At 37.0% G+C, this 14,878-nt stretch overlaps 1 protein-coding gene across 3 annotated transcripts in view; it reads right to left on the minus strand.

Moving 5' to 3' along the window:
• Positions 1-2,468: 2,468 nt before the first annotated feature.
• rbpjb (recombination signal binding protein for immunoglobulin kappa J region b) overlaps positions 2,469-14,878 on the minus strand; it is a 56,764-nt gene continuing 44,354 nt past the window's right edge. The window contains exons 4-12 of one of the 3 annotated variants that reach the window (XR_014605321.1): positions 12,105-12,270; positions 11,816-11,990; positions 11,473-11,610; positions 9,534-9,646; positions 9,162-9,302; positions 6,982-7,137; positions 6,760-6,863; positions 3,277-5,185; positions 2,469-3,222 (exon numbers count right to left, since the gene is read on the minus strand). Coding sequence is in view for 1 of the 3 variants with exons in the window: in XM_084108152.1 (XP_083964278.1) it covers positions 4,855-5,185; positions 6,760-6,863; positions 6,982-7,137; positions 9,162-9,302; positions 9,534-9,646; positions 11,473-11,610; positions 11,816-11,990; positions 12,105-12,270 (1,324 nt within the window). In the remaining 2 variants the exon portion in view is untranslated. Of the gene's footprint in view, positions 5,186-6,759; positions 6,864-6,981; positions 7,138-9,161; positions 9,303-9,533; positions 9,647-11,472; positions 11,611-11,815; positions 11,991-12,104; positions 12,271-14,878 lie in introns of all 3 variants that reach the window. The other 2 variants (XR_014605322.1, XM_084108152.1) reach the window with 2 other exon arrangements.

Consider the following 14,878-nt stretch of genomic DNA (forward strand, 5'->3'; position numbering starts at 1 on the left):
ATAAAAAATCAGAAAATGGAAGAATTTTTGTGTAAATTGCATTTTAATGTAGGCTACTCCTGTATGACCCATTTCAGGGGTGGGCAAACATTTAAAGGGATATTTCACCCCATAAAATAAAAAAAATCTGTCATCATTTATTCATCCTTTAAGTTGTTCCAAACCTGTATGAATTTCTTTCTTTTGCTGTACACAAAAAAAGACATTTTGAAGAATGTTGGTAACCAAACAGTTGTTGGACCCCATTGACTTCTTAGTATTTTTTTCCCCATACTGTGGAAGTCAATAAGGTCAACTGTTTGGTTACCGACATTCTTCAAAATATCTTTGTGTGCGTTTGCTTCTTGAATGCGACATGCCTATCAAAATGGAGTGTTTGAAAGACAGGGTCAAAAACAGGATAGAAAATAGCTTATTACTTATAAATTAGGATGTTTTTGATGTAAAAGTCTTGATAACATTATTAATAAGTGGACCTCAGAGAACATTATAGGTTATATAAAAGTTATATAAGAGTTGCAGTTGTACAAATAAAATATATATATACAATGGAAATAAATCTCACTTTTATTTCTCGATTTTTATGCCAATATTGCAGTTTTATTATTTAATGACATATGGAACTGAGCAGGTGCAATATGTACAAAATCAAACATACAGACAAATGAAACGGAACTAATTCTCCTTGTTTCACATTGGGGCACATGATCCTAACATCAGCGGCCCATTAAGGACTGAGATTGCTACCATACTGATACCTCTGAATATAATAACTAGAACAGACCAAGTAGGAAAAAAAAAAGGGGGGGGGGAGGGGAGAGACACTGACAAACGGGAAGTGAAAGCGATGAGCTGCACACATAAAGCCTAGCACAGAGCATCAAATTAGGCACAGCGGGATTGCTTTACATGAAAAGTGACTGTAAGCAACTAATCTAGACAGATGTGGTTTTCTCTAAGTGCAAAACCAGAAGAAAGGGTGAATTACCAAACTAAAACTGTCCTAGAGGCATAATACCTTGATACTATGCAGTACAACACTTAACTCTCCCGATGGCAAAAGAGAAAAAGTTGTGCCCTATTTAAGCCTTTGATTAAATGTTCACGTCCAAAAGGCAAAGCAAGACAACGTTAGGACTGATTCAAGCTCTTTGTATGGATCTAGAGAACCGCTACTGTTTGTATACAGTACATAATCATTTATTCCCATCCTTCTCTCGTCTATAACTATTGAGATATCTTTGAAAAGCTGCCTCTGGTGCCATGTTTGAAAAGCAGTGCATGAAAATCTATAAGACATAAGACATTTGGCATATCACCTATACATTGATCAGAGCTCAGTTTTTGGAAGAGCAAAGACATATAGACATAAATGACACCAACTGACTGACTATAAACATAAAAAATGACAATTTGTTCACTCAGATTTGCAATTAAATGTGTTTTTAAGGCTCGGCGCATGACCTCTACATACATGGCTTGGACGATTACATGAAAAACATGTTTCGAGCTCTTCCATTGATTTTTAACTGACAGAAAAATGATATAATGCAGATGTATGGATTTTGTTATCCTCCAATTTTCTGTGCAACTTAAACACACAGCTCAACACGCCAGTTTGAACAAATCCTTCATTCTAAAGCTCAACACCTTCAAAAACTGTAAACAGTAAAAAACAGCAAGATTGTCAATTAGTTTGTTCAGAAAGCAACAATGCGCTTTACCACCATAACACCACGGTAAAATAGGGGTAGAGCTGAGCAAATCCACAATGTAAACAAAACGTGGAACAGAGGCAGCAATCAGAGTGACGGAGCGGTTCAGAAATGTTCTCATTGTAAATGAGTAAATGATGATATATTGTGCTGTGCTAACGAAAACATGATAAAGTCAAACTGAATTTACGGTCGGAATTAATCGCTTTCTTTTGTTTGCGTAGGAACGGTTTCAATGATGCTGTATCATTTCAAGGCGGACTGGCTTAAAGCACTTGTTTTTGTCTTTTTTTGGGTCGTGATCCCATATAAATCAAGGGAAGCATTTGAATAATAATGGGGGAAAAAAACCCATTGCTTGAACGGAAGTTCTCACAATGACAATGACAAATGAAAAACCATCAAATATGAGAAATCAAATGGACTGCTGGTAAACGTTAAACAAGATATCTGTTAGAAAATGCATCCATGCTTTTGCCCAGTGCCGTCTTCCCCCAAATGGAAGTGATTCTGAATAGCAAGAACGCGGTAAAATGGAAGAAGACTGTGGCGCGAGAATTCTGGGAAACCGAGTGCAAGAGCTTTAGGTTAAACTACCTCATGGAAGATTTTTGCAAAGTGTCCGTCAAGGACAGAATAAAGTCATTTTGAACAAAAAATACGGGTGGTGATGATGATAATGATGAAAAGAAAAATCTAGTGGAGGCAACGAGTGATTATTTTTTTTTTTTTTAGTTTTTCTTTTTTTTTTTTTGCAGAAACATTCAAGTTACAGTTTTTCCCGAAATAAACTACATTATAGGCCTACAATGCTGGAGTATTGCCTTATTTGATGGGTCGCCTACTTGTACTACACTACAGATTTTCCAAGTAAGGAAGACAGTGCAGGATCCACGCAAAAGGTGTCTGATTAAATTAGTATGAAGAAGAGAAAGTAGAAGAAGTGTAAAAGAAAGTGAATATGACTCTAGTTGAGCCAGCTGTTCTTCATGACCACATGTGTTGTGGATCAGGCTGGTGAAAAATCAGTGGCTATTTCCACAGACCAAGACACACAAAGTGACCTATACAGTATTGCTGTATGCTTACACATTTGAGACACACACATTTAAAGGCCATTCATGTTTCTAGTCCCACGATGTCCATTTGCTATCCGGACATTAGCATACAAGGTAAGGACAAACTCGGACACTAAACACCCAACCGTTTTGACGGGAAACACCAAGGACATAACTGGGTTAAGAGCCATAGACGCACGAAAAAAAATGGCTGAATGGTTTCTCTTTTTCGTTCTTTTGTTTTTTTTTCTTTACTTTTTTTTTTTTTTTTTTTACAAATGGATGCATAAAATTCAAAAGTTAAATTACTGTACATAAAAAAAAGTCACAAAAAACTATTAGTGCTGGTTGATGGGTTCATTACAGCTAGGTTTTTTTAGTTTTTTGTTTTTTTGTCATTAATACTAGCCCAGACAGTAACGTAGTGTCGGCCCAGATCCGGCCCACACCTGGGCCGCATGGAATCAACGTGTACCAGGTGTGGGCCGGATCTGGTCCGACACTATGTTGCTGTCTGGGAGTCTACTAGTTGGTGAGACACCAAGGCCACGATAAACACATCAATGACCAACGGAGTAAAGCTTCCTACTTTTGGTGTGCGAGAGGCCACAATTCTCAACATACTCTTCAAATATTCAAAAAACAGAGACAACAATGCAATATAATATCTTTGGGTATGTTCGTATCTATTACACATTTAGATCTTCTAAATCCAAACGAAAAAATTTAAGTTTAGGGAGTTTAAATATCAAAAATCGCATGTAAAATGTTCAAAATGCAAGGCGTGGTTCCTCGGGTCGCGTTTGTAAACCTCCTTTTGAAGGGGTGAACTAAAGCGGGAACCTTTGTTCCAGTAAGGCCACATCTAATGGTAGAGCACGTCTCCAAATCATCCTTTTTTGAGAGCATTTCAAATTTTAGAAACTGCAAATGGATGTTCAGGAAGACAAAAAACTGGATTTTTTTAGAAAGGAAACATTATAAAACGGCACTAAAACTGTAGGAGTCTAAACTCAGGTCAGAACTTGACCGTTACAAATATCCAACGACTATGAACTTTCTGAAATTGATATGTGAGAACCGTACGTGCGCCCTAGAGCAAATGAACTACACTATGGCTACCGCATCGAAGAGACACGTTGCATCCAAAGCCTCTATATTGTGTTTTCTGGTTTATATTCCCAAATAAGACATAGAAAGATGGCATTGTTCCTTTTCGTGAGATCTAGACACATCAATCGATGATGAAATGCTTAAAGGAAGCGTAGCGCATATTGTAATGCAGGCAAGGCAGACGCATTGCTTAAAGCTCTTTTCTTTTTAAAGACTTCATAAAAACGAATGATAAAAAACAGGCCCTCTGAGTTTCTCCCAAATGGAAAGTTAAACTAAAACCGTAGGGAAAAGAAAAAGGACGGTATTACAAAATACAAAGTATCAAAACTGAAGGAGTCAAAGCGAACATATGTATATGAAACTATCTATATACAGAAAAACAAAAAAATAAAAAGGCGAAGCTCAGAGGAGGAATAGAACCTATTTGGTAACAAAAGCGTACTATAATGTTTGATATAAAAAAGGTATGGAGGAAAAAACAAAAAAACAAAAATGTACCTTTACTAAAGCTTATACAATATCCTTGGTCCATAAAAACTGTCAACTCACAATTTCAATGTGACCCTTTTCCTAAGAGTTTCGACCTCCCAGGCTATGATACATCTCACCCAATCGCACACGCGCAGACCGGAAGGAAGAAACATAGGAGACTAAACATGATTTTCAGTCGGTTGATGTATCATTGCTGTGGTCTTGTCTCCATGTCTTCTACACCCGTTGACAGGTGCTGGTGTTTCCTCTCAGGCATTGTCTATTGCTAGCACCAAACCGGCTCCTTGGAGAAAAACCACAAGAGGGCACAGGAGAACCATCTCTCAAATATGTTGTCCTCGCCACAAGTTTAGCCTTTTTTGCCCGTCCATCCCTTGATTTTGAAATTCAATACGCAGCACTTTTGCAAACAGTTTGTAGTCTTCTGTTTTCACGCATAGCTCGCAGTGAGTTTGTGAGCACTGCTGCGTGTGTTATAACACCACAGCCGCGGCTGCGTTAGAGGACGACGCTGTGACGGCGTTGGACGTGCTGTTGGAGCCGTAGGGTGTCGTTTCTCCGGTCACGATGTTGCCGGTCGTGGAAAGCAAGCTGGTGTTGCCCGTTCGCAGGATGGCGCCGGCCGCGCTGCAGTGAGGACGGGGACCGGGTTCGGGAGTGTATGTGAACGTGAGCGTCGTGGAGTAGATGATGCCGTCGTTTCGGACCAGCGTTACGGGGACCTGCACCGGCTGCCGGACCCACCGCCAGCCCTCGCGGAACGCAGAGATGTCCGGGACGACGCACAGCATGCTCTCCCCGCACCTTCAGGGGAAATATAATGTCAGTCTGTTTTTATAATGTTTGTAATAAAAGTACATATTTTGTACTACAACTACAACATAAGGATTTCATACAGATTAAACAAAACATGTGGGGTCTGTTCACTTCAAATTTTACAAGGCAGAGGCACTTCTTTCAACCTACGACCTGTCAAATCTTAACATGTCTTTTACTGTTGCAATAAAACAGGTTTGTAAGGATTTCGGACTCCCTTGTGAAAAAGAAGTGCACTCACTTGTTATGAATGCTCATTTGTAGTGCACTTTTTTTGGTGACACTTTATTTTACAGTGTTCCTGTTACACATTTTCATGTACTTATTACAGTGATAACAATAAATCATGTATAATTACAAGCAACTAAATCAAACCATAACCCTAATTTTGTTCATTAATATTACTCAGTACTTATTTGTATAAAAACTGCATCTGCAGATAATATATTAATGAAACAAAAATGTCACTGTTTCTTAACACACTTAAGCACACAAAAAGTGCACTTTGTAATAATGTCAAAGTTTTACTTTAAAGTAATTGGTTATACTTTCCTAAATTGCAATCATCATTACAAATGTGTAATTATTAATATATTTAAATACCAGACATTCAAGTCTTGTATGACATTAAAGTATATTTTAGTTTACAATAAATGCTCATGAGTACACTTTAATCATATTTCAGGCATATGAAATGGCATTTAAGTGCGTCAAAAAGCACTTTAAAGTTTAAGTTTTAATTTAATGGCAACTAACATACAATTAAGTGTCCAAAAATGTTTATTCAGTTTGCACTTATAATAGTATATACTATTAAAGTGTATTATTTCTGTAATAAGTACTTCTTTTGAAAGTATGCTAAAGTGTACTACTTTTTCACAAGCGACATACCAGATGTTAAACTGAAACTTTGAATTAATCCACAGCCGATTTTACATTTTAGTATAGCAATTCATTTTCACACTGATATGGATTTCATTCATATGTGTAATTTCAGTAAGATGAAGAAAAAAAAAAATGTCATGATGACCAGTGAAATATGCACTTCATACTTTAAAGGTCTACATGAAATTGTAAGGAGAAATGCTATACTACTCAGTAGAATGCATTACTACTAAGTATGTACTACAGTACAAATTTCAGTACAAAATAATGAAGTGCAATTATTGAAGTATTTTACACCCCTGTGGAGATCTAAATCAAGCTTACAAACAATATAAATGTATAGAAAAAAACTTTAGATCCCTGTTTATAACTATTCAGCAAATTATAATTCCCAGTATAAAATTATCTGTATCATATACATATCATATAATGTATTATACATAAATGACATTTCAAGTTCTCTTGGATTTATACTCCCTTTTCCTATATAGATATCTTTTCAAATGCGACTCAACGCTGGCGATATGTTATGCCCTAAATTAATACATGATTAACTAACTGTATTTTTCTATGTACATTTCTGAAATGCACTTTCTGTAAAGCTGCTTTGAGACAATATGTATTGTGAAAAGCGCTATACAAATAAATTGGAATTGAATTGAAAATAATATCCATACCTGTACATGGTTTCAGCCTCTACGTCACCGAACCACACGCGCAGACTTGGAGTGAAGTTCTGTCCTGTTAGCTCCAGCATCGCTACATCTCCTCCGCCATTTAACTGCTCCAACACACACACACACACACACACAGTGTACATGCATTATCAACTGCAGGCAGAGACTTGTGAGTGTACAACACCAGTAAGAGATGCAAGCTTCTGTGTGTGTATGGGTTACCTGTAAGCTCTCGACCACAGGCACAGGTGTGACGGGGGTGTGTACAGGGCCCATGCCCTCATAGAACGTGTATTCTGCTTTATCAGTGCTGATGATTGTCCAGGAGGCACCATCATTTATCATCTCTTTATTTGGTTCCTTTGGGCATGGAGTAGCCTACACAAACACACACAAAACACACATAAATACAGGGAACTCAAAAATAGCATAAAAAAGGGATAATCCACAATCAAATAGCCATTATCGCAAAATAAAAACCAACAATCAGGATACTTGTATCACCCTGAGAGGGTTTATTTTGTGATAATGACTGAATTACTTCATCCCGCCTATTAGATGGCTATCTAAATAAATAAATACATGGATGTGATATTGCTAAAATTATTTTAAAAGTTTAAGTAAAAATTTGTAAATATTAAATCCATAAATAATTTTTAACCTGTCATCAATTTGATGTTTTATGGACTTGACTAGTTCGCTAACATTTAAATCAAATCTTTCTGAATCAGTCAAAGGTTTGATGTCCAACATAAATTACCCTTCTAAAGTCTGGGGTAAGTAAGTTTTAGGGGTTGGGGGGAGAGGGTTTGAAGAAAGAAATTAATTTCTTATAAATAAATAAATTAATTAAAATAAATTAATCAAAAGTGATAGTAAAGACATTTATAATGTCACAAACGATTTTTATTTCAAATACATGCTGTTCTTTTGAACTTTCTTTTCATGAAAGAATACTGGAAAATGTATCAGTTTCCACAAAATATTAAGCAGTACAGCTGTTTTCAACATTGATAATAATAGTAATTAGAAATGTTTCTTGACCACCAAATCATCATATTGGAATGATTTCTGAAGGATCATGTGACACTGAAGACTGGAGTAATGATGCTGAAAATCCAGCTTTGCCATCACAGGAATAAATTACATTTTAAAATATATATAAAAAAATAGTAATATTTCACAATATTACTGTTTTTACTGTATTTTTTAAAAAATTAAATAAATGCAGAGTTGGTGAGCAAAAGTATGGAGCCCCTAAAGGGACATGGTGATGGAAAAAATATCATATGGGAGGAAAAATTAAGTCTCAATGCTTTTGTGTTCGCTGGCAAATGTTTTGCGTTCCCCCAAGAAGCTTTGCGTTCGCTTGCAATACATTTGCATTCCCTCGCAAAACTTTTGCGTTCGCTCACAAAGAAAAGTCGCAGCAAAGTTTCTCGGAGGAACGCAGAAAGTTTGCGAGCAAATGCAAAATCATTGACATATAATTTTTCCATCACCATGTCCCTTTAGGGGCTCCGTACATAAGAGACTGCATTCAAAAACACACACAAAAAATCTTACCAACTCTAAACCTCTGAATGCTAGTGTACATTAAAAAAGTTGCAAGGAGGTTTCATTTGTGTTGGAATGAAGAAAGAGAAACCCCGGAGAGAAACAAAACCGAAAATACTAATATATACAGTGCAATGCATAAGTTTAGACACCCATGCTAAAGTTGACTAAAAAGAGGAATAAAAAATCATATTTTGGAAATTGAACTTAATGCCTTAATTTAAAAAATTAGGAAAAATCCAACCTTTTAGGACACCAATTTTCTTTGTGAATGAATAATGTATCGTAAATAAATAAATGTTCTTCCTTAAAATACATGGTGCATAAGTGTGTACACCCCTATGTTAAATTCCCATAGAGGCAGGCAGATTTTTATTTTTAAGTATTTTTTTTTAATTAATTTTTAGGATACTATGCATCCTGATAAAGTTCCCTTGGCCTTTGGAATTAAAATAGCCCCACATCATCACATAGCATTCACCATACCTAGAGATTGGCATGGGGTACTTTCCATAAGATCATCTCTCAATGCAAATCAAAGTTCAATTAAGTTCAATTTCCAAAATATGATTTTTTATTCCTCTTTTTAGTCAACTTTAGCATGGGTGTATTAACTTATGCATTGCACTGTAGTTTGGAGGTCATTATAAAAAAAAATATTGACTGGTCACACAACTTCCAATACACTTTTAATTTAAGAAAAACATCAGGTCTTGTATACATACGTGATTAGCAGGATACATATTTCCAACAAAATCAAACTGCATCTCTGAAGTCATCATTACCAGCACACTGAACCAACGGTAAGAAATGCATTTACTCTAAGTTTCCAGTGAGCTACTCACTTGAAATTGGATGATCCTCTCTTGAGAAAGGCACAGGTACATCCTCTCCGTATCCTTCAGGAAAAAGGCACACTTATGCAGCTGGGAGACGGGGTCATCTGCATCCAGCAAGGCGGTCTGCTTGTCCACTTTACGGATGATCTGTGTGTGCGGGGAGAAGGAAAGGAAGTTGATAAGAGTATCAGCAGAAGTATCATATAAACATTAGGACGTCAGCATTGTATTCTCTGCACTGACTGATTGTGACCCCTAAAGATTTATAAAATGACTGCTAATTATATATACTGTCAGCAGATAGAAACAAAACAGAGGATAATAGAGAGAAATGATAACATGATGAAAATCGTCAGATGAATGGAGACAGATTCTTACCAGTCTAGGAAGAGCCATGCCAGTCACAGAGCACACGAGTTTGACAGTTTGGCCGTAGTGAATGTAGCCGTCTCGCACAGTGAACTCCTCTCCCTCCGACTCTTCATCATCCACTGAAATATAATAAAAGAAGACTAAGCATATCCTCTGATCAGACCTTCCATTATGGTTGTCAAAACATAGACAGTTCAGTGTCAATGGCATGTACGTTTTTCCATTACACACAAATAGTTACGGTCAGTAATAAAGGAAAAATAAATGAATCAAGAACACTGAGGGGGTTTATCTTTCTTTCTTGTCTATTTAATTGACATCAATGACATAATGGACAGTAATGGGTCTATTGGACTGCATTTACACTGTAAGGCTTGATGCACAACAATGGCAATAGTTTTCTCCAAATGACAAGCTCCAACATGACTGGCTGGCTTTATGGAATTCAAAATTGGAGTTATTCAGTCTGCCAGCAGACAAAATCATGTTCAGCGATTGCTAAAAATGGCTGCTGCTTCTGAGAAAGAATTATTAGCTGGATTTGTAAATGTTTGCGTTTCCCTGTATCAAATCAATAAAAGACCTAGCAAGTTTTGTTTAAAGTCCCAGTGAACCAGAAGTTGCAACCGACTTTACTTCAGTGTTGTGACGTATTTCCAAGTCACATGGAATATTGAACAGAGGGCAGGGTTTTACTTTAGCGCACCTCCTCTCTCCATCCCTCGCTCATAGCAGACTGATAGTTGGAGGGAAGCCGTCAAATTGACATGATCAGAGAGGGAAGCCATTTCAGAGCGGAAGCAAAGGTTCAAATTTTGATTAAAGATTTTTTTTTTCTGTGTATTAACTTGCACGGATTTATTGTTCACCACAAGACTAGTAATGTGCGCTAACAAAGTAAATAGTGTCAGTTTTGATTTCATGATGACTTTAAGACGCATAGTAGCAGGTAAAGCAAACCTGTGTAGGGTTATATTTTGTTTATATTTTATTATATTTCAGGTTAACCTTCTCTTAAACATCACAAACTCCAATCACAAATTGATCATGTCAATTTGCAGGTAAACTGTGGTTGGTCAGATTTCTAATAAGGCCAAAATAATATTAACAGTGAGTGTAATAGTTTAAAATCTGGAAAACACTTTGTTCTTTGAACTAAAGTACCGCACAAAAGTTTGGAGTCAGTACGTTGCTGGGTTTTTATTTATTTATAGGTCTTTTCAGCAAGGATGCATTAAATTGAAAAAAAGTGACAGTAAAGACAAAAAAAGACAATGTTACATAAACATTCTTTTTCAAATAAATGCTGTTCTTTTGAACTTTCTATTCATCAAAGAATCCTGAAAATAGTTTCCACAAAAATATTAAGCAGCACAACTGTTTTCAACATATTATTAGTATGATTCCAGAAAGATCATGTGACACTGAAGATTGGAGTAATGATGCTGAAAATTCAGCTTAACCATATCAGGATTAAATTACATTTAAAATAGAAAACAGTAATGTTAAATTGAAAATCATATTTCACAATATAAATTTGTTTTTACTTTTACTTTTTTTACTGTCTTTTTGATCAAACAAATGCAGTCTTGGTGAGCATAAGAAACTTTAAAATTTATTTGAAAAATTTACATTAAAAATGCCAAATGCCAAACTTTTGTACAGTAGTGCATATACAAGTATATATGACAGGGATAGTGTCCCTTTAACATTTCTTGCACAGACTGATCGTTTTGCTTTATTAGACCTCAATATATTGTCAGGAGCCTTTTTGAATCACCAAGAACTATGGGCTTGACAAAAAAAAAAAAAATCATCTTTAATGTTCTACTAATGAAAGAAAGTCACATACAGTAAATTTTCATTTTTGGGTCATCTATTCCTTTAATGATTTGACAATCAACATTACTCCACAGAAGTGTGTGTGAATGTGTGTTCGACTTACAGAGGTGGATGAAGAAGGCTCCCCACTGCTGTGAGCTGGCGTGAAAGTTTCCTCCCTCTACGTGCAGGTAACGTGTGCTGACCGTTTGAGAGCGAAGCCGGTTAAATAACGCCACTTTCGTTCCTGATGCTATACAGACTGCACACAGGAGAGACACACAACTCTGTCAGAACACACCACAGAGACTTCAGAACATGCTGTTTGAATCAATATCTCATTTCCATTTAAAGTTATTACACAACAGGATGTTATTATTCATTCCCGTTATGCTTTATTGTCAAACCGTCTCAGAAGCATTGTAGGTGTTTCCATTGAGCGTGTTATGAATGGTGAATGCACTCACGGTCTGCGTTTTTGAGGGACTGCTTTTTTTTCGAAGGTTTGGAGATGACCTTTATTCTCTTGCTGAGGAAGACGCCGATGTCTGCGCTGTTGCCGTAGAACATCTTCACTGACAGCATGAAGTGCTTCCTTTTGTCGGAGTCGGAGATGTATAATGTTTTGGCTGTGCAATAGTTCTGCATGGAAGAGGCAAGATTTGCGTATTCATGAGAAAAATAATGGTATGCTAATCATGTTGTTTTGGCTCTGTAGTAGCTCTTGCGGTTTGCATCTGTGCATGAGTGTGTTACCTTCCCCTCTAAGTTTAGCTGCTGCATCTCCTGATCGCTGTTGCCGATGCCGATGAAGGCGCAGGGCTGAGACTCCTGCTCCGAGCAGCCGTCTCGCTCCATCTGCTCTCTCTTCTTCTTCCATCCACAGCCCATCAGATACACGCATGGGGGAGGACAGAAAAACCTAGGCAAACACAAAAATTAAGAGTGTTACTGTAAGATAGAGAAGTGTTTGTGGAGAACATACACTGTTCATTAAAAATATCAAAGCGTAAAAATAAAATCCTCGATTTGTTGCCTTGCGAGTCGTGCAAAATGCGAGTCGTGCATCCATTGCTGTCACAAATTTAAAGTAGCTAATTTAGTATATTTAGATTTAGAGAGAATATTATACATACGGACGCAAACAATGGATGAGATGGAACACTTCATATATTGTGCAATGGATGGAAACAAACACTGCATGAGCTGGATGTATGGATGGAATACTTCATAATATGTGATGATGGATGAAATAGTTCATATATTGTGTGATATGATGGATGGATGGATGGATGGATGGATGGATGGATGGATGGATGGATGGATGGATGGATGGAATACTTCATATATTATGCGATGGATGGATGAAATACTTCATATATTATGTGATATGATGGATGTATGGATGGATGATCGAATACTTCATATATTATCCGGATGGATGGATGGATGGAATACTTCATATTATGCGGATGGATGGTGGATGGAAACAAACACTGCATGAGATGTATAAATGGATACTTCATATGTTATGTGATGGATGGATGGATGGAATTCTTCATATATTATGTGATATGATGGATGGATGGATGGATGGATGGATGGATGATAGATAGATAGATAGATAGATAGATAGATAGATAGATAGATAGATAGATAGATAGATAGATAGATAGATAGATAGATAGATAGATAGATAGAGCTACTTCTGGGCAGGATTTAAATGAAATAATGAATGAATATTTAAAACATAAAAAAACAAAACAATCAAATAAATAAATAAAAGCTGCCATTGTCATGACATCAACAAACAAATGAATGAATAATGCAATAAAACTCAACAGATTCCGCAAGGGGTACATTAATGATAAAATTTACAATTATAAACACAACTGTTACATGAATGAATGAATGAATAGCTAGACATTACGCATCAAATGTACATGACCTATCAGAAGTGCATTACATCAGCACTAGGTGGCAGCAGAACATGTGTAGTGTTGGTACAGCTTTCACTTGCAGGACAAACTCAAGAAACCACCATCGGATGGTCAATCTACAACACTGAAAACCTGAACCTACGCAAAGCTGCACAGAAGGTACATTTCAGAACTCAGGAACACACTGTATTACACCACGTCCTGAGCCTCACCAGAGTCTGGGTCTATGTCATCTTTGCTCATCTTGTGCATATTGTGGCTTAGATCATCAAAGGGCTGTTAGAGCAAACAGATAGCAATCAGCGTGACCTTGAACACAGAAGCACGGAATCTGTACTTGACATTAAAGCCGTGATCTCTGTGGGTGACGTTATCAGCTCACCGCACATCTTGGAGAAATGCTTGTAAACGTCTAGACGTGAGGCGGGGGAATGCTCATGACACAGAACTGCAGCTAATATCTGAAAACTGGTGCAATAAAAGGGGAATAACAGCAGTTCCACATCCAGTCAGACTGAGAGATGCTGTAGATATGAGTTAGGGGACAGACCCAACCCCAAGAGTTTTTAAATCAATTTGTTGACACTGTTTAGCATTTTGAATAGTGTCTTTGAAATGAAAAAGGAAAAGACATGTCTGAAGTCTACTTTCACATCCTAATAGTGAAAGACGCATGTCGTAGTCAGGACCAGTAGACTTACGAGTTTGACCTGTATCAATTTGTCATTGACAAGGCAGCGACAACGAGTTGGTTTAATCTACTGTATATAACATTCCTGATGTCATTTTAATGTTCACCACCATGTAAAACCACGACTTTACTACATACAGCTACAAAGAAAACTAGAGTTTGACATTTTCTGATGGAAACAGTTGCACAAATATGATCTCACCACCAAAATGCTAACCAAGCACGTACAAAATGACAAAATGCTAACCAAGCACGTACAAAATGACAAAATGCTAACCAAGTACAACATGTTCCTGGATCAACATCTTTGTTGATCCTGGTACAACATTCCAATCAACCAATCAGATTTGAGGGACAAGTTTACAGTTTGTTTACAAGTTTAGGTTTACAACCAGGGTTAGGTGCTTCTACATCAGTGTTATTCACCTATCATTTCCCTCTGATTTTAGAGATAAATTATGGGTAGGGTTATGTTTAGGGGTAGGGAATGTTGTTTCAGGATCAACAAAATATGTTGATCCAGGAACAGGTCTTACTTGGCAAAATCACAGTGACCCTAGGATGTTTTGGGGGGTTGTTATGGCATTGGTTTGCAGGGAGTTGCTATTGTGTCCTAAGTGTTAATTAGGGTGTACAACAGTAATAATAACCATTAGGAATTTTAAAAGACAACATGGTCACAAGGACATGCAAAGAAGCAGAACTGGTGCAACAAGTCAAGTGCTTCACATTCATTTTCAATTGAAGCTAAGTGATACATTTCCCACTCATAAACCATCTCTGATTACAGAACACATGTATATGATTTCATGAAGCGCATACTTTTGTTCTCATCTGGCATTCTGTCGCTCTTGACAAGTGTCCAGGTTTTGGCTGTGCTGTTCACGAATAACAGTGCT

Source organism: Abramis brama (genome assembly GCF_963993115.1).
Source record: "Abramis brama genome assembly, chromosome: 3".
In the NCBI taxonomy this organism is placed as follows: domain Eukaryota; kingdom Metazoa; phylum Chordata; class Actinopteri; order Cypriniformes; family Leuciscidae; genus Abramis; species Abramis brama.